Below are 26,171 nucleotides of genomic sequence, written 5' to 3' on the forward strand. Positions count from 1 at the left end.
TCAGCTCCTCGTCGTTGCGGATGGCGAGCTGCAGGTGGCGGGGGATGATCCTGGTCTTCTTGTTGTCACGAGCCGCGTTGCCAGCGAGCTCGAGCACTTCGGCAGCCAGGTACTCGAGGACGGCCGCGAGGTAGACGGGAGCGCCCGCTCCGACGCGCTCGGCGTAGTTTCCCTTGCGCAGGAGACGGTGGATACGGCCCACGGGGAACTGGAGACCCGCGCGGCTGGAACGCGTCTTGCTCTTGCCCTTCGCCTTGCCGCCTTTGCCGCGTCCGGACATGCTGGTGCTGTTGCTGAGACTGAGGACGAAACAACGACTTGCACAGTCGCGATCGGTGAGCGATTTGAGCCGTGCTCGTAGCGCCTTCGCCGCTCTCGCCGCCGCCGGTCCCAAAGGAAAGCGCAAGCGAGCACGAGGGAGAGGGAGAGAAGCCGCGCGGACCAATGGCGAGCGCGGCAATGCGAGGTCCCGTCAACACCACCCTCCCGCCATAAAAGCGCGGCGCACGCGACCGGTCGCGGAACTCACCAACCAACCTCCATGCCGCCCGTGTGCTGCACCTACGTCCGCGCTTTCGAGCGTAGCCCTTTTTAGGGCTCCCAAGGGTGCACACGCAGTCGGAGGTACCATCGTCCAGCGCTCTCTCCCACTGCACTGAGGATGTCCGTCTCCGACAACCCAGTGCAGGGGCCACGCGGCCCCACCTCAGCGCACTCGCCGGCGCTCAAACTGCTTCTTGCGGAAGCGAGACGGCAGTTTTGCGCCACCGCCGAGAACGAGGAGCAGCCTGTCGAGGCTGCAGCCCCATCCCCGAGGTTCCTACGTTCGGGAACCTGCAGGGACACTGCCCCAGTGGCAACACAGCGTCGTCGACGCGGCCGTGCTGCCCCGCACAACGACGACGACGGCGGAGAGAACACCGGCAGCGAGAGCGACGACGAGACCGCCAGCTCGCGCCGCTCCAGTAGCTGCCCGCCTTCCTGTTCCTACTCGTCGACCAGCGAGAGCAGCAGCGAGGACAGCCAGCTGACACTGGCCACGGACTCGGCGAGCAGCCGTTCCCCGTCGCCCAGCGCCCAAGAAGAAAGGGCCGGCACCCCCGCTGCTGCTGAACCAAGAGCGGAAGCCCTGCCTAATCGTACGCAGCACGAGCCCCCGGAACCGGAAGGCGCCCACGCCGAGACCGAGGCGAGCGCGCGCGCGGCGGAGAGCGATGCTCCCGAGAGCGTCTCCACGGCGCATGCGCCACCCTGCGACGTCACGGCGCACACGCAAGGCGATGCCCCGCCTCCACCCGCGGACCCTCTCCTCCCCGGCGCGAAGCATCCGGGTAGGAAAAAAAACAGCCGGCGTAAGCGCCGGAACGTGCGGCCGGTAACCATCACCACCGTCGCTAAAACCGGCGTACGTTCAAGCGCCCCTCCTGCGGCACAAGACACCGCATCGACCAGTGAAGGACGGGAAACCGTCCTTTACAGACCGCTCGGGAGGAAGGCCCATTTCCTTGCGGCATCACGCGATGCAATTGCCGCATTCCTGGCCGGTGTTTCGGGGACACATCGAGTCCGGCCGAACTTGCGACGGAACGTCGTGGCCGTCGACGCGCTGCCAGGCACGGACCTGTCTGCGCTTCTCGCCGTTCGGGTGATTTGCGACGTGCCCGTCAAGGCGAAGGCACTTATCGCCGACTCTTGCACGGGCACGCTCTTCAACGTGGACCCGGCGATCGATGGGCCTTCCATCCTTGAGGGTATCGAGAGCCGGGTGCCCGTACTCGCCGTCACCCGAAGCGGCGATGTCGCAACACTGCGATTCACAGGCAGAGACGTGCCGGAGGAGGTGCACCTGTTCAGGCAGCGCCGCATCGTGCGCCCGCAGCTACCGCGGCCGTTGCAGTGCGGTCGATGCGGCCTCTTCGGGCACGCCACAGCGACTTGCTCTCGCGACCCGCGCTGTCTCCAGTGCGCGGGGTCGCACGCGACGACCGCCTGTACCTCAAAGCGGACCCGATGCATCAACTGCCGAGGCCCGCACGAGTCGACAGAGCCACGCTGCCCCAACTGGCAGCTCGAGCGGCGGGTGGCGAGCATACTCGCGAGAACCGTTCCGCGCATCACGCGCAAACAAGCCCTGGTTCTCGCGAGGAGCAATGCCCCTGCCGCGCGGAATCAGCAGCCGGCCACCACCACAGCACAGCGCGCGCCCGAGCCACGATCATCGCCGTTGGTTCAGCCGGGCCGATCATTCCGTGACGTGCTGGCCGGCAACACAGCGCCGCAGCCAGCCGCCGAGAGCAGCTCTGCCCAGCCCCGCAGCACGACAACACCCGATGCACGTGACCTCGTCATAACGACGCTCGCGTCGGCATTGCGTGCACTTTTGGAATCGGTACCTGCCGACTCCCCAGCGCGCCACATGTGTGTGGCAGCACTGGAAATGCATGACGCCCTGATCCAGCATGGCTAGCACACCAGTGGGGCAACGGCCGCGCATTGTTCAATGGAATGTTCGTTCAATGCGCCGCCGACATCCAGAGCTGGCGGATGGGGCTCTTTCGGACGGATGCGACGTGCTTGCTTTGCAAGAAACCCACGTCCGCCCGGGAGAGCTCAATCTGCCGGGCTTCGTCAGCTACCACAGTGCTGCTGGCTGCGAACAGGCGTCATGCACGGCCATTCCGTGTACCGATTCCACTCATCCGGCTGGGCGATCTCGCGCGTCACTTTACGTACGCGCTGGGCTCCCTCAAGCCGTGGTGAGTGTGGACGATTTGCCGTGCACGGGCGTCGAGTGCGTGGCGGTGACCGTGCGAATCGGAACAACCGACACGTGCGTCGCGAGTGTTTACGCGTGCTGCGGCGGCCGCTGGGACAAGGAGATGGTCGTCCGGCTGTCACAGCGTGTGCGCGGGGACCTTGTGATGTGCGGTGACTTCAACTCACACAACACTGCGTGGGGTTCGCGCCACACCGACAGCAGTGGCCGGGACCTACTTGACGCCATCCAGCAGGCGGGTCTGCTGATAGCCAACACAGGCGTTATCACCTTCGCCCGTCGTGGCTGCGAGGGAAGTGTGTTGGATCTCTCGCTAGTGTCGGAACGCTGCCATTACATCTGGCGCCGCAGCCTCGACATGCGAGGGTCCGACCACTACCCCATCCACCTCGAGCCCCGCCGTGCCGCCCACCTGCCGACGCGTGCGTACAATGTTGTGAATTGGCCGCGATTCCGGGAACTGTGTGCTACAGTGCCAGTCTCGGAGGGCGGCATGTTTTTTCAACACATCGCGCAGTGCGCGCGTGCCGCGTCGACTCGCTGTGTCGTGCCGGCCGGGACGCCCGTTCCTGACATCAAACAGCTGAACCTCCGCGCTGCGCGTCGCAGAGCCGAGAGGCTAGCGCTGCGCTCGGGCCAGCGCGAGCATTGGACTGTGTACAACCGGCTGGATGCGGTATGCCGTCGCCACGCGAAGCAGCGCCGCAACGCCAGCTGGTCCAGCCTCTGCTCGTCGCTGGAACGGGCGAGCGTGCGATCGAGCCCGTGGCGAATCCTGGGGGCGATCCTGCGGCCCCGCCTTCCACGCTGCCCCGCCCTCTCCATCGCCGTGGCGCGCGGCATCACGAACGGTCGGCTGGCCGAGCTCCTCGCTGAGACGTTCTGCCCGCCGCCCACCGTCCGTCCACCAGCGCCGCACGTGCTGCAGCCGCAACCGCACCCAAGGCGCGAGCTGCTTGCCCCGGAGCGCTACTTCCCATCGGCCGGGATCCTCGAGGACATCAGGGCGCTGTGCGAGGCTGACTTCACTATCGGTGAGCTTCGCACAGTGCTCACATCGAGGAAGCGCCGCTCAGCACCAGGTTCCGATGGCGTCACATATCAGATGCTTAGGAACCTGGATGGTGACCAGCTCCTGCTACTGCTTGACGCATACAACCACGTCTGGCGGACCGGCAGCATCCCGGACGAGTGGAACGAGGCGGTGGTCGTCCCGCTGCTCAAGGCTGGCAAGGCAGCCAGCAATCCTGCCTCGTACCGGCCCGTTTCGCTCACCTCCGCTGCTGGCAAGGTGCTCGAGGCCATGGCGCTGCGGCGGCTCGAGTGGATCACGGCGGCGCTCGACACCTTTGCGGCGGAGCAGAGCGGCTTCCGGCGACTCCGGGCCACAGCAGACTGCCTTGCCGACGTGATCGCCACGCTGGAGACAGCGAAGCGTCGAGGCGAGGCAGGCTACCTCGTTCTCCTCGACGTCGAGAGCGCCTTCGACCGCCTGCCGCACGCCACCATCATGGACGCTCTCGATGCGCTCGGGGTGTGCGGACGAATGCGGGGCTACATTGCAGCATTCCTTGGCGGCCGGACGATGCGGGTGCGCGTTGGGGGAGCGCTCAGTCGGCCGCGTGCGGTTGTGACAGGAGTGCCACAGGGCAGTGTGCTTAGCCCATTCCTGTTCAACCTCGCGCTGGCACGCATCCCCGACTACATTCCCCAGTTCCCGGCGCACGAGGTTCGCGTCGCAGTGTACGCGGACGACATCGCGTTGTTCGCAATCGGCCCCACCAGCGTCGGCTATGCGGTGCGTGCTTGTGTGCAGCGCGCGCTGGACGGGGTCGACGCCTACATCAGCGGCATCGGCCTCACCCTCTCGGCAGCCAAGACGAAGGCGCTCATCGTGCACCCAAAGTACGATGGGCAGTACAGCACACCGCGCTTCACCCTCCATGGAGTGCTACTTCCGTGGGAGAAGCGGGTTCGCTACCTTGGCCTGGTCATCGACCGACGGTTGAACTGGTGTGCTGCAGTAGCTGCCCTGCGGAAAGGTGCTGCGCAGGTGGCGGGCGCCACGCGGTCCCTGCTCGCTCGTGGCCAGGGCTGCTCGCCGTCTCTTGCGCTACGCCTCTACAACTCCGTGGCCTCAGCGCGGATCTTGTACGCTCTGCCGCTGGCGGACCTGCAGCCAACGCAATGGAAGGTGATGGACGCGGATCACCGAGCCGTCATCCGCCAGTTCCTGTGCCTCCCGCGGTCTTCACAGAGCGGCGCCACTCTCGCCGAGGCGGGGGAGACACCCATCTCTCTCCGTGCCGAGGGGCGCGCCCTCAACCACGTGGAGCGCTTACATCGCTCGCGGCACGGCCAGCAGCTGATCAGCCGGCTGCACTCTCTCCCGAGCTCCGGCATGGGTCGCCGCGCCGCCCAGTTCGCCAGCCTGGTACGGGGTGGCGCCACGTGTGCGTGGCTTGCTCCGCCCCCGCATCGAGAGCGTCGTCTGCTCGTCCGCACGACCATCCCTGGCGTTCGAGGCAAACGCAATACAGCGCTCTGCGCCTTGCAACAAGAGACGGCTGCAGTCATCAGCGAGCAGCTGGCCGGCCGGGTGCTCGTCTTCACCGACGGCTCCGTCTTGCGGGACGGTGCTGCTGCTGCCGCGTGCGTAGCTCCTGAGATCCCCGCGCACAGTCAATGCCACGTTTTGAACGCGGTCTCATCTACGCACGCGGAGCTGGCGGCCATCGACTTGGCGGCCGAGCTCATATACCAGCGGCGCATCCCTGCGGCGGCCATCCTGACGGACTCCCGCGCGGCACTACACATGCTGTCCAGAGCCGACCAGGGACCCCCGCTGATTCAGCGCCTCCTACACAAGATGCGTGGCGTTTGCGAGCAGGGATGCGACCTCGTTCTGCAGTGGGTGCCTGCCCACATCGGCATACACGGGAACGAGGAAGCAGACCGGCTCGCGAAGGAGGCCCACACGGCGTCGGTGCCTCGTTCGCTCGTGGTGACTCCCTTCGATGTCGCCCGTCACACCGTGGCTGGCATGTTGCGTGCGAGACACCCGGACGCACGTGTCGCCAGTGGCAAGCCGCCGAAGTTGCTGCCACGTACGGGCCTCCACCGACGAGACCGGGCACTGCTGCTTCGCCTCCGCATCGGCTGCCACCGCACCGCGGCAAGGATCCACCGCTTACAAGGTACGGGGAGCCCCTTTTGCCTGAAGTGTGCCGATGTGGAGGACTTGGAGCATGTACTGTTGCGGTGCCCCGAGTACTCGGTGCAGCGCGACGCGCTCACGAGCGCTTATCGACGCCTCGGACTGCCGTGCGACAGCACCGAGGCGCTTCTGTTTCCAACGGCGCATTCATCAGTGACCGGACGCGCCTTCGCGGCTTTGCTGGACTTCTTGGACGGCGCCGAACTGTACGAGCGGCTGTAGCCGCCGCGCCTTCCTGACGTACCTTACCGCTGGGCTATCACCTCTTTACTCTGTTCTCTTCACTACCCTTTTTGCCCCTTTCCCCTCACCCGTACAGCGCCGTGGAGGTGCCCTCGCACGAGAGGCAGTAACAGCGCTGTACTTATCTCTTCCTTTTTTCCCCTTTTAAAACCACTCACACGCGACCGGTCGCGCGTATTCCGATCTCGTTTGTTCGGCTACTGACACTGCCGCGATGCCTCCCCAGCCCAGCGGTAAGGCCGTGAAGAAGGCCGGCAAGGCGCAGAAGAACGTGCGCGCCACCGACAAGAAGAAGAAGAAGCGCCGCAGGAAGGAGAGCTTCTCCATCTATATCTACAAGGTGCTGAAGCAGGTGCACCCGGACACTGGAGTCTCCAGCAAGGCCATGTCTATCATGAACAGCTTCGTGAACGACATCTTCGAGCGTATCGCCGCGGAGTCGTCCCGTCTGGCTCACTACAACAAGCGCTCGACCATCACGAGCCGGGAGATCCAGACGGCCGTGCGTCTGCTGTTGCCCGGTGAGCTGGCCAAACACGCCGTGTCCGAGGGCACCAAAGCCGTCACCAAGTACACCAGCTCCAAGTAGGCGACCGAGCGCTCGTCCGCGCAGCCAACACCCAACGGCTCTTCTCAGAGCCACCCAAGGTGTCTGCATTGGCATTGGGATGTAGCGAGAATCTCGACAATTCCGTCCGTTCCCTCTGTTTGACGCTTCCTCGTTTGCAAACGCCAGGCGCGCGCTGTTTGCGTTCTCGTTGTGACAGCGCGTGCGCTGAAAGATTTGTAGCAGAAACGCACAGAACGCCATGCGCTCAGCACAACAACACACACACAAAAAGGGACTCTCACGCGCCGATAGGGCCATTTTACTCCGCATTGGCTGCTTCAACACAGCGCAGCGGATGTCTCGCCATTCAGTTCCGTTTGCCAGAACTGCACTGCTGGCGTTGATGAAACTCTCGCACACGTACTTCTCGACTGCGCCGCATATATCTCAGCTCGTGAAATCCTAATCGACGCCCAGGACTCCCCATAGCCCGTCCCGAGGACTTTCTGTTTCCTAGGGGTCTTGCGGGTTTACTCAAAAGAGCCTTCCCAGCTCTCATTGATTTCTTTGAGTCGTCGAACCTTACCACGCGGCCATCGGCGCCGTTTCACGCTTCTTTTCTTCACGGCCTTACGCTCGTCCTCTCCCGTATTTGTTTCTCTTCACTCCTTTATTCGCCTTACCCTCCCCCGTGCAGTACTGTTGAGGTGACCTCCTAAGCGAGAGACTGTTGCGGTACTGCACTCTTCTCTTCTTTTACCAGTTCAACGTCACTTACTACTACTTCTTGTTTACAAACACGCGGCGCGCGCTGTCGGACAGCGCGTGTGCTACAACTTTTGTAGCAGAGCCGCACAGGAAGCCATGGGCTCAGCACAACAACACGCACAAAGCAAGTATGGGATGGGGCGCGTGAGGCGACTCTGCGCGAGCGGCCACGTTCGCCTGCACTAATTACCACGGCGCGTGTTTCACACACCTAGGACGATGAGGCGGTCGTTGCTGCACATTTACTTAATTCTGGTGTAGCGTAACTTTTAAAAGCAGGCAGCCCTCATCCCTCTTTTGTTTTTTTCACGCTTTATGTCTTCTCTTGTTTCGACGCGCTTTTAAAAGCGGGTCCTGAGGTGTGCCTTCATGGCTGCTAGAATGCCCTCTCGGCGGCCGCCCGCACGTAGGCAGCAGTGCTCCGGACTGAAATTCAGAGCCGCGCCATGCCAGTGCCGCATCGCTGTAGCAGTGGCTGGCGAGCGGAAATGGGTTAGCACGTTCACGAAGCAGCAGTGCGTAAGGGATATTTTACACTGTTATTACAAATGTATGTGTGAGTGGCTTTAAAAGGGGGAAAAGGAAGAGATAAGTACAGCGCTGTTACTGCCTCTCGTGCGAGGGCACCTTCACGGCGCTGTACGGGTGAGGGGAAAGGGATAAGAAAGGGTAGTGAAGAAAACAGAGTATAAAAGTGAATTATTACAAATGTAAGCTCTCCGCACACTTACATAGCTAGCGGTTTCGCGCGCGCCCTGCGTATAGCTGCCTTCGTACGGGGCGACGGGAGAGGGAGGAGGTCGGAGCGCCGTCAACAATGCCCTCTCTCTCTTCCGTCCCCTAGAATGCTGAATTGGGCTCGCGCGCGCGTCTTACGCTGGTTTCGGTGACGTTATCTGCGAGGCTACGTAAGCTATTGCGACGAAATTTGACGGTCGTGTAGGCACCAGTGAGCGGTGCCGGCGTGCGAAATTTGAAACGCCTGAGGCGAAGAGAGCATGAACGCGCCCTGTTTTGCGACTAGTGATCAAGGGAACGATGTTGGCGTGGCTGAGTTTGAAGTTGTGCGCACGGTGTGCTTTGCGGCAATGACCAGAGTGCACTTGCAAGCGTATCCGAGCTACCGGTGAACAGAACGAGTAATCATAATTACGAGAACACAATAAACTTGTTCCTGGGGCGCGACACGAGCAGTGAGTGCGTGCAGCATAGGACAATAACGTTGTTGACACGTTTATTTATTTATTTTTTTTCTCTTGGCGCGTCGAGCAAAAGAAGAAGTGAGGCGGGTTGAACATCAGCAGTCAGAGGTGCCAAAGAGAAACAACATGAGAAAAAAAAAACGAAAAAAAGTAAGCTCCGCGATTGTGTACCGTTGTCAGATGGGAGGAGGACGTGGCACCTTTGAAGGCACCGCGTCCATGAGCATACATATCTCATCAACCCATCATCATCCGATACGTCGACCCCGGTACTCCCCCACAACCCGGGTTGACTGGGTGGGGGGACTTGGTTCGGGCCAACGGTCCTTCCCGGACAAGGGGGCTGTTGTGGTGCAGCAACACAGAGTTACCGCACGCAACACACAAACAGCCATGCTGGTCGTACAGGACTCGAGCCTGACTGACCTTCGGACTGCCTCGGCGCAAAAGAGGCCAAGGCATACAACCATGCAGAGCACCAAAGCCGTCCACGGAGCAGCACGACCAACCAAGGGTGCGCCGCCACCGGTTCTAGCTCTGGGTTCCACTGAACCAAACAAAACCCCGTAGATCGACTGGCGCACACGGCCGAGTCGAGCGACCTTAGGAGCATGCATCATAACTTAATGGAAAGCTTTCCGCCTGACTCATCAAAAATTACCGCAGGACGGGCCCACACTTCGAGAAACTTCTTCTCGCCCAAGCGGTGCTGCTCCCGGGTGAGATGGAACCAGACCTCCTTCCGTGCTTTCGCAAGCACTTCGTGAAGGCCCGGCGCCCCCCTCCCGAAAACTGCATCGCAGCGTGCCAACCAAACTTGGTAGGAGCACTCAGCGAGGAGAAGCACGAACTGGTTGACCGCCTGATTAGGCAAAGGGTGCAAAAATCGGACTGTCTGATAGGGAATGCCTGGGAGATTAAAAAGACTAGCAATCCTACTGAGAAGAGCTGCAGGAAGCAAACACTGCGCAAACGCATGAACCGTGTCCTCACGAGCGCCACAGAACGGGCACGCTCCACGAACCGGGACGGCTGTGAAGGGCCTGCAGCCCAACGGCAGGCACCCTCGCGCCAGGCGATACATGAAAGTGGCACGCCTAGCGTCGAGGAAACTGGCCGTGATGAGCTTCCAGTTTGGCCTGTGAATGGACAGGTCATACATATGGCAATGCGGGGGGAGGCCTGGGGTGAGGATGTCTACTAACTCTTGGAGTGGAGTTGAAACTACGTCGATGTCGGGGCGAACCGTGCGGAGGCTGACCAAAGAGTTGGCAGCCGCCGCATAAATGGTGGATGGGGTTCCTGAACGAGGAGCACAGTGGGAAAATGTGCTCTGCGAAAACAAGCGGAGTCGGGTGCTAAGGAAAAAAGAGGTAAAGCTTCGAGTCAGGAGCATATCCGAGTTAAGAGCGACCTGGGTCCATCTGACGTGTAGTGCGGTAGCCACGATGCCCAGGTCGGGAATTCCGAGTCCTCCCTTATCCCTGGGCAGCTTGAGCACCCGCCTAGCTACACAACCAGTTGTACCCTTCCAAAGGAAGCGAAAGAGAACCCTCTCCAAGATGAGCTTGGTTCGGGTTGAAACAGGAGACACACACGCCACATACGTCAGGAATGAAAACAAAAGTGAGCGCAGGATTGTCGCTCGAGCAGTCAATGGGCATGACAACGCGCTGAACTGCTGAATTCTGGTTTCAAGCTTCTCCTTAGCCTGTTGCCAGTTTTCAGGAGACAGACCATCTGGTTCGAATTGGAAGCCTAGAATGCGCAGCCGCGTTTTCACGGGGAGACCATGAACGGGCTGCGGACTGGACGGAGTGGAGTTCAAGTACATGGCTGCACTTTTCGACCTATTCAACCTTGCACCACTCGCCCTGCAGTAACTGTCCATGACTTCCAAGACGCCGCAAACTGAGGCTTCGTCCGGGACGACAATGGACAAGTCATCCGCATAGGCAAATAGCGCAACCGGAGGGGAACCTGGTGGGAGTAGGAACCTGCCAATTCTGCGGTCACAAGACAACCTCTGCAGAAGCGGTTCAAAAGCGAGCACGTAGAGGGCAGGTGAGAGGGGGTCCCCCTGCCGTACACCACGCCCCACAATGAACGCCTCCGAGACGCGGTCCCGTATGACAACAGCAGAAGTCGGTCGAGAATACAAAGCTTGGACCATCTGCCGAAAACCCACACTAAAACCAGCCTCTTCCAAAACATGGAAAAGGTACCTATGGCTAATAATGTCGAAAGCCTTCTCCTGATCAAAGGAGCAAAGAATACCTGGAAGTTTCCTGGTGTTTGCCCACAGGAGAAGGTCCCTCAATGCTATACCGTGAAGCTGAGTAGAGCGCCCCTGGACACTGCATGCCTGGTACGGACCCAAAACAGTGCTGAGCGCTGGTGTGAGTCGCGTACACAGACACTTTGCTATGAGCTTATAATCGCAGTTCAGAAGCGTGATTGGACGCCATGCTCGCAGATCAGTGCTCCTCGACTCGTCCTTGCAAAGGAGAGTGATTAGCCCTTCTCGTTGAGACGCTGACAAAGTCCCTTCACTGAGTAGCCGGTTCACCAGTGATGTGAACGGCTTCCCTAACATTGTCCAAAATTTAACATAAAACTCGACTGTAAGACCATCGGAACCTGGACTGCGATTGTGCTTCATAGACTTCAAGGCAGAAAATAGCTCGTCCTCATCTATGACTGAGTCGCACACTTGCGGCGGCTCAGCTGGTAAAACAAACGGAAAAACAGCTGGAGAGGCAACTGGTTCGGCATACAAAGACATGTAAAACTGCCTCGCCAGTGCAAGCACTCCGTCTGGTGAGTCGACTATGCTATTATCGCGTGGATCTATTAGGGAAGAGAGAGTTGTGCTCTTCCTTGAAAGATGTTTACGTAGGACATTTCTGCTGCACCACGCTTCCATTTCCCACAGCTCTGCCCGGGTTGTGGCCCTCAAGCCATCCCAGCGTCGCTGCAGGAGAATGCGAAGTTCCTTTCGGAGTGAGGCCAGCGCCGGAGCGACTCCAGGCCCGCCGGACAGTGGCCTCGAGAGCAGGAGGATCGCGTCGGAGACGATTTTTATCTCCTCACGCTCCTCGCGCGCCCGACGCTTGCCCCAAGACCTGAAGCACTCACGCACCCTGACTTTCACGTCATCCCATTCCGTACCACTTAGATTCGCTGTGTTATGAAGCGATCGAAATAGTATGGATGATACCTCTGCGGTTGCCTGCCTATCTTTTAGGAGACGTGGATTTAAACGCCACGGTCTCTTTGCTCTTGGTACTAAGCTAGAATCGGCAAACCGCAGAAATAGGAAGCTGTGGTCGCTAAGAGCAGAAGGAATCAACCACGAAGAATGCATACTGGGAGCCAGTGACGACGAGATGTAAAAACGGTCGATGCGGCTCTGCCCACCCCTCCCCGTCCATGTCATTCCTGACTGTCCAGGGCGAAGCACGCGCCAAGCATCGACCAGTCCCAGCCCATCGACGAGGTCTCGCAGTACAGCATTACCACGCTTATCTTTCGTTATTGGAGTCCCTCTACGCGAGAGGCGGTCAGCCAGTTCTAACACACAGTTGAAGTCGCCTACTAGAACTAGTCGAGAGGGACCGACCAAATAGGGTTCTAATGTACCGAAAAACTCTTTTTGTTGTCTAGCCTGGTTTGGAGCATACACGTTAACAATTCGAATGCCACAATCAAGATCCACCGACAAGACGCGGCCCTCGGAATCCCTGGCATGGCGAATAACAAGGCCGTCGAAATGCGGCATCAGAACGATGGCCGTACCCCGGCTGCCCGTCGCGCCATAACTCCAGTAAGACCGAGTGCGAAAAATCCGGTCGAAGTGGCTGATCTGGCCTAGCCTATGAATGTAAGTTTCCTGCAATACGAGAATATCTACCCTTCTGGATTTAGCCAGATTTACAACCTCTAACTGCTTAGAAGCGCGCGACAAACCCCGACAGTTAAATGTAGCTATAGTGAGAGAAGAAGCCATTTTAAAGGAGAAAGAGATTAGCTAGAAGCCAGTAGAAACAAAGGAAGACGAAAAGAGCTAGGAAAATAAATAGAGAGCAGGCTAGTATTAGGTAATACTAGCCGCTAACGACAAATAAGCAAAGACTACTTATGAGAGGGTCTCCGAACTTGGAGACCCCTCATCAGTAGACTCATATGTTCTGTCCGAGAGCAACGAGCAATCGCAACGTCCCCATCCGCAGTTGGGACAAGGAGGAGAACCCTCCTCTTCCGATGGGACCTCGGTATCAGATTCGGACGTTTCAACGGCACTGCGCTTAAGTTCTGGAGCGCCAGTCTCCGAGCCCTGGGAGCCACCTTCGTCCGAGCTCGACTCACGCTCCGCGGCCGCCGCCCTGGCAGCGGAACCAGCGCGGTGTGCGCGCCGGCTCTTACGCTTTTGGTTCGACCGACGAGCAGTGTCAGTCGCGCCAGTCAGCGGTTCGGACGCGCCAGAGATAGCGACCGGCGGAGCGAGAGACGCACCTGCCACGGAGGCGGCAGCGACCGTCGTTTCAGCCTCCTCGCCCGCCGCCCCCTCGCACGTTGCCGTGGCGGAAGGGGCAACGACCTCGGTAGCTTCCACGGAATCGCCGCCGCTCCCGGCGGCATCGACCACGCTCAAGGAGCCCCGGCTCTCTCCTTCCTCTAAGGCAGCAACCGTCTCAGCTACCGGCGAGGTAACCGCTTCCACGACGGCAGGTTTCTGCTGTTCTGGCCGCGCGGTTACTGACGAGTAGGTGCGGACACTACACGCCGAAACCGCATGGTCGCCGCCGCAACGTACGCACGCCGCGTCGCAGGACGCGTGGCCAAACTGCTCGCAGCGGGCGCACTGAGGCGTGTCGCACGCGGCGGCGTGGTGTCCTGCCAAGTTACACCTACGGCACAACCTAACTACACCTTCGTACTCACACTGAACGACACGCTCACCTACACGAAGAAGGTTAGGAACGGGCCGCGCCATCTCTATCCGAATGCGCCGGTTACCGGTGCCAACGGCAGGGAAACCGGGCACGCATTCTTCGGAGATCCCGTGAACCTTTCCGAAGACCTCTAGCTCGGAGACGAGAGCCTGGTCCGGAAGATCCGCGGGGTAGCCAAACACCCTAACCAACTTCACACGTACACCTCTATACTCAAACCGAACTTCAACATCACGAACCTGCAATGCGGGATCAGCTGAGAAGCGATCAACCGCGGCCTTACTCTTAAACGTTATTTCGAACCTTCCTGCACCAAAGTCCTGCACTGACTTAAGGTCGTTCAACGAAAAGCGCTTTACGAGCGCCTTGCAAACATCTACGTTGGAAGCGCCTTTCGGAACTCGCCCGAAAAACGTAAGCGGCCGAAGCCGCGAAGGGGCCACCATCGCGGTAAAAACCACGTGGCGCCCGTGCCTAGCCGAAGTTTAAGCTAACACTACACAAGGTAGGAAGCTAGGAACCCTCAGCTAAACACTGGAAAAAACCAAGGACAAAAAACAGCCACCGGAACACCTCACCGAATCGGAGACAGCGGGTTGGAGTCTAGAAGAATCCGCACCGTACACCTATCCAACCATTCCGAGAGGGGCCCACGTGGAGGGGATCCGCTGCACCGAAGCTCGAGCGCACAAGTCACGCCACCTTCGTGCCGGAGGACGAAGTGCTGTTGCTGAGACTGTACCGTTGTCAGATGGGAGGAGGACTTGGCACCTTTGAAGGCACCGCGTCCATGAGCATACATATCTCATCAACCCATCATCATCCGATACGTCGACCCCGGTACTCCCCCACAACCCGGGTTGACTGGGTGGGGGGACTTGGTTCGGGCCAACGGTCCTTCCCGGACAAGGGGGCTGTTGTGGTGCAGCAACACAAAGTTACCGCACGCAACACACAAACAGCCATGCTGGTCGTACAGGACTCGAGCCTGACTGACCTTCGGACTGCCTCGGCGCAAAAGAGGCTAAGGCATACAACCATGCAGAGCACCAAAGCCGTCCACGGAGCAGCGCGACCAACCAAGGGTGCGCCGCCACCGGTTCTAGCTCTGGGTTCCACTGAACCAAACAAAACCCCGTAGATCGACTGGCGCACACGGCCGAGTCGAGCGACCTTAGGAGCATGCATCATAACTTAATGGAAAGCTTTCCGCCTGACTCATCAAAAATTACCGCAGGACGGGCCCACACTTCGAGAAACTTCTTCTCGCCCAAGCGGTGCCGCTCCCGGGTGAGATGGAACCAGACCTCCTTCCGTGCTTTCGCAAGCACTTCGTGAAGGCCCGGCGCCCCCCTCCCGAAAACTGCATCGCAGCGTGCCAACCAAACTTGGTAGGAGCACTCAGCGAGGAGAAGCACGAACTGGTTGACCGCCTGATTAGGCAAAGGGTGCAAAAATCGGACTGTCTGATAGGGAATGCCTGGGAGATTAAAAAGACTAGCAATCCTACGGAGAAGAGCTGCAGGAAGCAAACACTGCGCAAACGCATGAACCGTGTCCTCACGAGCGCCACAGAACGGGCACGCTCCACGAACCGGGACGGCTGTGAAGGGCCCGTAGCCCAACGGCAGGCACCCTCGCGCCAGGCGATACATGAAAGTGGCACGCCTAGCGTCGAGGAAACCGGCCGTGATGAGCTTCCAGTTTGGCCTGTGGATGGACAGGTCATACATATGGCAATGCGGGGGGAGGCCTGGGGTGAGGATGTCTACTAACTCTTGGAGTGGAGTTGAAACTACGTCGATGTCGGGGCGAACCGTGCGGAGGCTGACCAAAGAGTTGGCAGCCGCCGCATAAATGGTGGATGGGGTTCCTGAACGAGGAGCACAGTGGGAAAATGTGCTCTGCGAAAACAAGCGGAGTCGGGTGCTAAGGAAAAACGAGGTAAAGCTTCGAGTCAGGAGCATATCCGAGTTAAGAGCGACCTGGGTCCATCTGACGTGTAGTGCGGTAGCCACGATGCCCAGGTCGGGAATTCCGAGTCCTCCCTTATCCCTGGGCAGCTTGAGCACCCGCCTAGCTACACAACCAGTTGTACCCTTCCAAAGGAAGCGAAAGAGAACCCTCTCCAAGATGAGCTTGGTTCGGGTTGAAACAGGAGACACACACGCCACATACGTCAGGAATGAAAACAAAAGTGAGCGCAGGATTGTCGCTCGAGCAGTCAATGGGCATGACAACGCGCTGAACTGCTGAATTCTGGTTTCAAGCTTCTCCTTAGCCTGTTGCCAGTTTTCAGGAGACAGACCATCTGGTTCGAATTGGAAGCCTAGAATGCGCAGCCGCGTTTTCACGGGGAGACCATGAACGGGCTGCGGACTGGACGGAGTGGAGTTCAAGTACATGGCTGCACTTTTCGACCTATTCAACCTTGCACCACTCGCCCCGCAGTAACTGTCCATGACCTCCAAGACGCCGCAAACTGAGGCTTCGTCCGGGACGACAATGGACAAGTCATCCGCATAGGCAAATAGCGCGACCGGAGGGGAACCTGGTGGGAGTAGGAACCTGCCAATTCTGCGGTCACAAGACAACCTCTGCAGAAGCGGTTCAAAAGCGAGCACGTAGAGGGCAGGTGAGAGGGGGTCCCCCTGCCGTACACCACGCCCCACAATGAACGCCTCCGAGACGCGGTCCCGTATGACAACGGCAGAAGTCGGTCGAGAATACAAAGCTTGGACCATCTGCCGAAAACCCACACTAAAACCAGCCTCTTCCAAAACACGGAAAAGGTACCTATGGCTAATAATGTCGAAAGCCTTCTCCTGATCAAAGGAGCAAAGAATACCTGGAAGTTTCCTGGTGTTTGCCCACAGGAGAAGGTCCCTCAAAGCTATACCGTGAAGCTGAGTAGAGCGCCCCTGGACACTGCATGCCTGGTACGGACCCAAAACAGTGCTGAGCGCTGGTGTGAGTCGCGTACACAGACACTTTGCTATGAGCTTATAATCGCAGTTCAGAAGCGTGATTGGACGCCATGCTCGCAGATCAGTGCTCCTCGACTCGTCCTTGCAAAGGAGAGTGATTAGCCCTTCTCGTTGAGACGCTGACAAAGTCCCTTCACTGAGTAGCCGGTTCACCAGTGATGTGAACGGCTTCCCTAACATTGTCCAAAATTTAACATAAAACTCGACTGTAAGACCATCGGAACCTGGACTGCGATTGCGCTTCATAGACTTCAAGGCAGAAAATAGCTCGTCCTCATCTATGGCTGAGTCGCACACTTGCGGCGGCTCAGCTGGTAAAACAAACGGAAAAACAGCTGGAGAGGCAACTGGTTCGGCATACAAAGACATGTAAAACTGCCTCGCCAGTGCAAGCACTCCGTCTGGTGAGTCGACTATGCTATTATCGCGTGGATCTACTAGGGAAGAGAGAGTTGTGCTCTTCCTTGAAAGATGTTTACGTAGGACATTTCTGCTGCACCACGCTTCCATTTCCCACAGCTCTGCCCGGGTTGTGGCCCTCAAGCCATCCCAGCGTCGCTGCAGGAGAATGCGAAGTTCCTTTCGGAGTGAGGCCAGCGCCGGAGCGACTCCAGGCCCGCCGGACAGTGGCCTCGAGAGCAGGAGGATCGCGTCGGAGACGATTTTTATCTCCTCACGCTCCTCGCGCGCCCGACGCTTGCCCCAAGACCTGAAGCACTCACACACCCTGACTTTCACGTCATCCCATTCCGTACCACTTAGATTCGCTGTGTTATGAAGCGATCGAAATAGTATGGATGATACCTCTGCGGTTGCCTGCCTATCTTTTAGGAGACGTGGATTTAAGCGCCATGGTCTCTTTGCTCTTGGTACTAAACTAGAATCGGCAAACCGCAGAAATAGGAAGCTGTGGTCGCTAAGAGCAGAAGGAATTAACCACGAAGAATGCATACTGGGAGCCAGTGACGACGAGATGTAAAAACGGTCGATGCGGCTCTGCCCACCCCTCCCTGTCCATGTCATTCCTGACTGTCCAGGGCGAAGCACGCGCCAAGCATCGACCAGTCCCAGCCCATCGACGAGGTCTCGCAGTACACCATTACCACGCTTATCTTTCGTTATTGAAGTCCCTCTACGCGAGAGGCGGTCAACCAGTTCTAACACACAGTTGAAGTCGCCTACTAGAACTAGTCGAGAGGGACCGACCAAATAGGGTTCTAATGTACGGAAAAACTCTTTTTGTTCTCTAGCCTGGTTTGGAGCATACACGTTAACAATTCGAATGCCACAATCGAGATCCACCGACAAGACGCGGCCCTCGGAATCCCTGGCATGGCGAATAACAAGGCCGTCGAAATGCGGCATCAGAACGATGGCCGTACCCCGGCTGCCCGTCGCGCCATAACTCCAGTAAGACCGAGTGCGAAAAATCCGGTCGAAGTGGCTGATCTGGCCTAGCCTATGAATGTAAGTTTCCTGCAATACGAGAATATCTACCCTTCTGGATTTAGCCAAATTTACAACCTCTAACTGTTTAGAAGCGCGCGACAAACCCCGACAGTTAAATGTAGCTATAGTGAGAGAAGAAGCCATTTTAAAGGAGAAAGAGATTAGCTAGAAGCTAGTAGAAACAAAGGAAGACGAAAAGAGCTAGGAAAATAAATAGAGAGCAGGCTAGTATTAGGTAATACTAGCCGCTAACGACAAATAAGCAAAGACTACTTATGAGAGGGTCTCCGAACTTGGAGACCCCTCATCAGTAGACTCATAGGTTCTGTCCGAGAGTAACGAGCAATCGCACCGTCCCCATCCGCAATTGGGACAAGGAGGAGAACCCTCCGTGTCCGATGGGACCTCGGTATCAGAATCGGAAGTATCAACGGCACTGCGCTTCAGTTCAGGAGCGCCAGTCTCCGAGCCTTGGGAGCCACCTTCGTCCGAGCTCGACTCACGCTCCCCGGCCGCCGCCCTGGCAGCGGAACCAGCGCGGTGTGCGCGCCGGCTCTTACGCTTCTGGTTCGACCGACGAGCAGTGTCAGTCGCGCCAGTCAGCGGTTGGGACGCGCCCGGGATAGCGGCCGGCGTAGCGAGAGGCACACCAGCCACGGAGGCGACAGCGACCGCCGTTTCAGCCTCCTCGCCCGCCGCCCCCTCGCACGTTGCCGTGACGGAAGGGGGAGCGACCTCGGTGGCGTCCACGGAATCGCCGCCGCTCCCGGCGGCATCGACCACGCTCAAGGAGCCCTGGCTCTCTCCTTCCTCCAAGGCAGCAACCGTAGCAGCTACCGGCGAAGTAACCGCTTCCGCGACGGCAGGTTTCTGCTGTTCTGGCCTCGCGGTTACTGACGAGTAGGTGCGGACACTACACGCCGAAACCGCATGGTCGCCGCCGCAACGTACGCACGCTGCGTCGCAGGACGCGTGGCCAAACTGCTGGCAGCGCGCGCACTGAGGCGTGTCGCACGCGGCGGCGTGGTGTCCTGCCAAGTTACACCTACGGCACAACCTAACTACACCCTCGTACTCACACTGAACGACACGCTCACCTACACGAAGAAGGTTAGGAACGGGCCGCGCCATCTCTATCCGAATGCGCCGGTTACCGGTGCCAACGGCAGGGAAACCGGGCACGCATTCTTCGGAGATCCCGTGAACCTTTCCGAAGACCTCTAGCTCGGAGACGAGAGCCTGGTCCGGAAGATCCGCGGGGTAGCCAAACACCCTAACCAACTTCACACGCACACCTCTATACTCAAACCGAACTTCTACATCACGAACCTGCAGTGCGGGATCAGCTGAGAAGCGATCAACCGCGGCCTTACTCTTAAACGTTATCTCGAACCTTCCTGCGCCAAAGTCCTGTACTGACTTAAGGTCGTTCAACGAAAAGCGCTTTACGAGCGCCTTGCAAACATCTACGTTGGAAGCGCCTTTCGGAACTCGCCCGAAAAACGTAAGCGGCCGAAGCCGCGAAGGGGCCACCATCGCGGTAAAAACCACGTGGCGCCCGTGCCTAGCCGAAGTTTAAGCTAACACTACACAAGGTAGGAAGCTAGGAACCCTCAGCTAAACACTGGAAAAAACCAAGGACAAAAAAACAGTCACCGGAACACCTCACCGAATCGGAGACAGCGGGTTGGAGTCTAGAAGAATCCGCACCGTACACCTATCCAACCATTCCGAGAGGGGCCCACGTGGAGGGGATCCGCAGCACCGAAGCTCGAGCGCACAAGTCACGCCACCCCCGAGCCGATCACGCCACCACCGTCACGGGTGCTGTTGCTGAGACTGAGGACGAAACAACGACTTGCACAGTCGCGATCGGTGAGCGATTTGAGCCGTGCTCGTAGCGCCTTCGCCGCTCTCGCCGCCGCCGGTCCCAAAGGAAAGCGCGAGCGAGCACGAGGGAGAGGGAGAGAAGCCGCGCGGACCAATGGCGAGCGCGGCAATGCGAGGTCCCGTCAACACCACCCTCCCGCCATAAAAGCGCGGCGCACGCGACCGGTCGCGCGTATTCCGATCTCGTTTGTTCGGCTACTGACACTGCCGCGATGCCTCCCCAGCCCAGCGGTAAGGCCGTGAAGAAGGCCGGCAAGGCGCAGAAGAACGTGCGCGCCACCGACAAGAAGAAGAAGAAGCGCCGCAGGAAGGAGAGCTTCTCCATCTATATCTACAAGGTGCTGAAGCAGGTGCACCCGGACACTGGAGTCTCCAGCAAGGCCATGTCTATCATGAACAGCTTCGTGAACGACATCTTCGAGCGTATCGCCGCGGAGTCGTCCCGTCTGGCTCACTACAACAAGCGCTCGACCATCACGAGCCGGGAGATCCAGACGGCCGTGCGTCTGCTGTTGCCCGGTGAGCTGGCCAAACACGCCGTGTCCGAGGGCACCAAAGCCGTCACCAAGTACACCAGCTCCAAGTAGGCGACCGAGCGCTCGTCCGCGCAGCCAACACCCAACGGCTCTTCTCAGAGCCACCCAAGGTGTCTGCATTGGCATTGGGATGTAGCGAGAATCTCGACAATTCCGTCCGTTCCCTCTGTTTGACGCTTCCTCGTTTGCAAACGCCAGGCGCGCGCTGTTTGCGTTCTCGTTGTGACAGCGCGTGCGCTGAAAGATTTGTAGCAGAAACGCACAGAACGCCATGCGCTCAGCACAACAACACACACACAAAAAGGGACTCTCACGCGCCGATAGGGCCATTTTACTCCGCATTGGCTGCTTCAACACAGCGCAGCGGATGTCTCGCCATTCAGTTCCGTTTGCCAGAACTGCACTGCTGGCGTTGATGAAACTCTCGCACACGTACTTCTCGACTGCGCCGCATATATCTCAGCTCGTGAAATCCTAATCGACGCCCAGGACTCCCCATAGCCCGTCCCGAGGACTTTCTGTTTCCTAGGGGTCTTGCGGGTTTACTCAAAAGAGCCTTCCCAGCTCTCATTGATTTCTTTGAGTCGTCGAACCTTACCACGCGGCCATCGGCGCCGTTTCACGCTTCTTTTCTTCACGGCCTTACGCTCGTCCTCTCCCGTATTTGTTTCTCTTCACTCCTTTATTCGCCTTACCCTCCCCCGTGCAGTACTGTTGAGGTGACCTCCTAAGCGAGAGACTGTTGCGGTACTGCACTCTTCTCTTCTTTTACCAGTTCAACGTCACTTACTACTACTTCTTGTTTACAAACACGCGGCGCGCGCTGTCGGACAGCGCGTGTGCTACAACTTTTGTAGCAGAGCCGCACAGGAAGCCATGGGCTCAGCACAACAACACGCACAAAGCAAGTATGGGATGGGGCGCGTGAGGCGACTCTGCGCGAGCGGCCACGTTCGCCTGCACTAATTACCACGGCGCGTGTTTCACACACCTAGGACGATGAGGCGGTCGTTGCTGCACATTTACTTAATTCTGGTGTAGCGTAACTTTTAAAAGCAGGCAGCCCTCATCCCTCTTTTGTTTTTTTCACGCTTTATGTCTTCTCTTGTTTCGACGCGCTTTTAAAAGCGGGTCCTGAGGTGTGCCTTCATGGCTGCTAGAATGCCCTCTCGGCGGCCGCCCGCACGTAGGCAGCAGTGCTCCGGACTGAAATTCAGAGCCGCGCCATGCCAGTGCCGCATCGCTGTAGCAGTGGCTGGCGAGCGGAAATGGGTTAGCACGTTCACGAAGCAGCAGTGCGTAAGGGATATTTTACACTGTTATTACAAATGTATGTGTGAGTGGCTTTAAAAGGGGGAAAAGGAAGAGATAAGTACAGCGCTGTTACTGCCTCTCGTGCGAGGGCACCTTCACGGCGCTGTACGGGTGAGGGGAAAGGGATAAGAAAGGGTAGTGAAGAAAACAGAGTATAAAAGTGAATTATTACAAATGTAAGCTCTCCGCACACTTACATAGCTAGCCGTTTCGCGCGCGCCCTGCGTATAGCTGCCTTCGTACGGGGCGACGGGAGAGGGAGGAGGTCGGAGCGCCGTCAACAATGCCCTCTCTCTCTTCCGTCCCCTAGAATGCTGAATTGGGCTCGCGCGCGCGTCTTACGCTGGTTTCGGTGACGTTATCTGCGAGGCTACGTAAGCTATCGCGACGAAATTTGACGGTCGTGTAGGCACCAGTGAGCGGTGCCGGCGTGCGAAATTTGAAACGCCTGAGGCGAAGAGAGCATGAACGCGCCCTGTTTTGCGACTAGTGATCAAGGGAACGATGTTGGCGTGGCTGAGTTTGAAGTTGTGCGCACGGTGTGCTTTGCGGCAATGACCAGAGTGCACTTGCAAGCGTATCCGAGCTACCGGTGAACAGAACGAGTAATCATAATTACGAGAACACAATAAACTTGTTCCTGGGGCGCGACACGAGCAGTGAGTGCGTGCAGCATAGGACAATAACGTTGTTGACACGTTCATTTATTTATTTTTTTTTCTCTTGGCGCGTCGAGCAAAAGAAGAAGTGAGGCGGGTTGAACATCAGCAGTCAGAGGTGCCAAAGAGAAACAACATGAGAAAAAAAAAAAAAAAGTAAGCTCCGCGATTGTGTTACGAAGCCACTTGTCTCGAACTCAGTGCGTGGCCTAAGAAGGGCTCAGTGCAGCCACCCGCGACTCACTCGCGAAGAGAGGCCGCGCTGCCCGTGAGCCAATCGGCGCGCGTTTCGCCTCCTCGCCCTCTTTTTTGCGGCGCGGCTTCCTCGCTCGGTCGCGGCGCAGGGACTCGGCATTCGCTCTCCTGACTCGCTTCGAAGCAGCAGCAACAGCCGAGATGTCTGGACGTGGCAAGGGCGGCAAGGGGCTCGGCAAGGGTGGCGCGAAGCGTCATCGTAAGGTGTTGCGTGACAACATCCAAGGCATCACCAAGCCTGCCATCCGTCGCCTCGCTCGCCGTGGTGGTGTCAAGCGTATCTCTGGCCTGATCTACGAGGAGACACGCGGTGTGCTCAAGGTGTTCCTCGAGAACGTGATCCGGGACGCCGTCACCTACACTGAGCACGCCAAGCGCAAGACCGTGACCGCCATGGACGTGGTGTATGCCCTCAAGCGTCAGGGCCGCACCCTCTACGGTTTCGGAGGCTAAGCAGCACGCGTGCGCGCCGTCGTCTGCAAGCAGCGCATCAGCTCCTCTGAAGAACCCAACAGCCCTCTTCAGGGCTACCCACCTGGTGCTTCGGCAGTGACGCGCAGGATTTGCGATCTCCTGCTCCGTTAGCCCTCTTTTGCATGCCATTATCTCGCATTCGGCCGCACGAGACGCGCGGTGAACTTGGGTCAGGTGAGCGAGCGCAACCGCATGTATTTGCAAGGCGTGGTAGCATTGCTTTTCGCCCTCGCAAGGCGAGCTTTGCTCGATTGCATTTGCGCTCGCCACTGTGTGCTGTGTTGCTCCCATTTCAGTCGCCGTCAGTCTGTCCGAGTTGCGACGTGGCGGTCGTTCGTGCAGCTCAGTTGTCGCCTTTGGTTGGACCCTGGTAGAGGCAACCAGAGTGGAATGATGATTAAAAGCAAGAGGTAATCATAAGCTCGTCGATGCGCATTTTGTCGCTTTGAAGTGGCTCGCTTCCTCTACTCCCTTGGAGAAGAGTACGAGCCGCGCGGCAGCGGGCGCATTTCAGTTAGGTAAGTTTTATATTTGACAAAGATAGCTCATGTGGGTACGCAACAAAGCAAAGCACGAGGAAAATATTGCCGGGCACGGGCCAGTGTGTAACAGCTGAAAGCGAGTTTTCTACAGGCAGCGTTTATTTGTTCTTTCCAGTGCAAGCGTTAAATGATTGAGCCTACTGTGTCTTAGCTCAATTCGCATGGCTTCGTTGGTTTGCGTGTGTGCGTCGGAGAAAGAATAACGAGCCAGTCCTCTTGCCCTACGAGCTGAGCGCCCGTCGTGTCCCTCGTCTAGCCTGCGGTTGTTGCAAGCCACCACCGTGCGATTCACAATTGTGTAACTCTTTTGAGCGACGCAAATGAATGCTAAGGTGAGATTAGCTAGTTAACTTTCGCTAGAACCGAGCTCACTGCGTTGTATTCAAACGGACGAGGGTGCGCGCGGTGGACACCGAGGCGCGTGCTGTTTTCATTGATGCTGTTGTTTGTGATACTTGTGTACAGGGTCACAGTGGGATTTCTTATTAGCGCGCTATAGGTGATAAGCAGTTGGTTCGATGCCTACGTGGCTCTTCTTGCAAGCCAATGCACTCCTTAGTTGACCAGAACAAGCGGAAAATAAAATAGAGGAGCAGAGCGGCGAAGTGTGCTTACTGAGACAGAAATATGCTTGCACAGTGCAGACTCACTTTCTCTCGTTATTTCTATACGACTGGCTCTTTCGTCATGCGTGCGTGTAGGTGATGCTGGGCGACCCTTGTTCGCGCCATATACTTAGATCGGTCAGGAAGCGGGCGCTGGACATGCGCTGTATTTAAAGAAAACAAAACTTTTTCGAGCGACGTATCCGTGCATGCCACACGCCGCGCGAGCTGGGGAAAAAGAGAGAGAGGGATGGGCGATTTGAGCGGTGCATCACGTATTTGTCGAACTCTTCGCCGCCAAAGGGAGCCGCCTGTCCTACATACGAACATTTGTCCTTGTGGCAGCTTATGTCCGGCGTATTACGCGCTGTAAGGCGGTTGCGTAATGGCATGGACGCGCCAAAGTGCACAAGACTACCTCTTGCCGCTGCATCCCTGGAATTTCGTGTATGTGCAAGCTGCTGTACAGAAAGATTCCGAATTCGAACCGGCTCCCTCACTCGTGGCACATGTATTGGCACGCGAAGGTAAGAGAAACTGACACACGCCGGCCGTCGTCATTGCACGGATTTCGCATTCGTGTTGCGCTTAATGAAAGCCAAGCTCGCGCCTATTATTTTACATTTGTCCCACGAAGCCGCCGGGAAATAGCAACGTGAGGTGATGGCCAAACAAGTCAACAAATGGGGAAGGAACAGTCAGAGAAAATGTACGGGCCCCTTGCTTTGAAGAAGCGTGGCACCATTGGTTTATTTCTTTTCGCTTGTCTATGTTTGGATTACTACTGCGAAGTCACTGGCATGTGCGTGCAAAGGGCATAGCCGAGGACCAAGCAAGGCGTACACAGTGATGTGTACGCCTCTCATGACAACAACGGGTTGTCATGAGAGAACTACTGCAGCCATGTAAACAAGGTTCTTGTTGCATGTGAGAAAGAAATGTCTGGTGGTGCTGTGACGTTCCTTTTTTCTTTTTTTTTTCCTTCCATAATGCTCGAGTACTGGCAGGTTAAGAGGTACAAAGTTTCATATCTCAACAATACAAAGCGGTACCGCGATCGTGTGAGCTGCACACAACTACTCACGGAAGTTTTGTCTAAAAATTTTTATCCCACCGAAAACGCCTGTAACGTCTACGAAGGTATTGTAAAAGCCATACTCACACATGACTGGTATATCTCATCGAGGCGTGTAAATTGTGTTCCCTTTATACATATCGCCTTGTGCAATTAACAGAATTTCCAAATCCAGTTCCATCGCTGTGTGACGGAGCCTTCAAGCGCACAGTGGAACTGTTTTTTCTCTCTTCCATTTCACAGTTTTCCACACTCACTGAGAAAATAAAAAAAAAAAGAATATTAAGAAAGAGGCAGAGCTCGGCATCAGTTGAAAATTGCACTGTTGCAGGCGCGGCCTTTGAACATCTTCGTTTACACGCAATTAGGCGCACCAAATTCGGTGCATTAGTTGGCGAGGAAATACATTTCTCCCGGCGGCTGCCGAGCTGGAGCTTCGCTATAAGATGACAACAACGCCGTCGATCCTGTGGCGAAGTTGCGTGCGTGAATGAAATCGAAAAAGCTAGCTGACGAAATGTAGGCACTGTATAGAGCAAAGTGTTGCGTTTCATGAGTGTTTGTCAAAACATGGGTGTCCCTTGCAAGTGCGAAAACTGTGTGCCGAATGCGTGGCACGGGGAAGCCGCGCTTGGGATCGCGCCTGCGAAGCGTTGGTTGATGCTACCTTGACA

The 26,171-nt window shown here is 57.5% G+C and overlaps 2 protein-coding genes across 2 annotated transcripts; both read left to right on the forward strand.

Annotated features, from left to right (window-relative positions):
- The first annotated feature begins 661 nt into the window (after positions 1-661).
- LOC139047912 (DNA translocase FtsK 1-like) lies at positions 662-2,467 on the forward strand. The gene has a single exon (XM_070522086.1). The coding sequence runs from the start codon at positions 662-664 to the stop codon at positions 2,465-2,467; it is 1,806 nt and encodes a 601-aa protein (XP_070378187.1).
- A 20,227-nt stretch (positions 2,468-22,694) lies between these two features.
- LOC139047597 (histone H4) lies at positions 22,695-23,693 on the forward strand. The gene has a single exon (XM_070521460.1). The coding sequence runs from the start codon at positions 22,943-22,945 to the stop codon at positions 23,252-23,254; it is 312 nt and encodes a 103-aa protein (XP_070377561.1). The 5' UTR covers positions 22,695-22,942; the 3' UTR covers positions 23,255-23,693.
- Positions 23,694-26,171: the final 2,478 nt, after the last annotated feature.

Source organism: Dermacentor albipictus, chromosome 7, assembly GCF_038994185.2.
Source record: "Dermacentor albipictus isolate Rhodes 1998 colony chromosome 7, USDA_Dalb.pri_finalv2, whole genome shotgun sequence".
NCBI lineage: Eukaryota > Metazoa > Arthropoda > Arachnida > Ixodida > Ixodidae > Dermacentor > Dermacentor albipictus.

Bases quoted from the DNA above. Each gene is read 5' to 3' on its own strand.
- LOC139047597 (XM_070521460.1), top strand. From the start codon at position 22,943: ATGTCTGGACGTGGCAAGGGCGGCAAGGGGCTCGGCAAGGGTGGCGCG.
- LOC139047912 (XM_070522086.1), top strand. From the start codon at position 662: ATGTCCGTCTCCGACAACCCAGTGCAGGGGCCACGCGGCCCCACCTCA.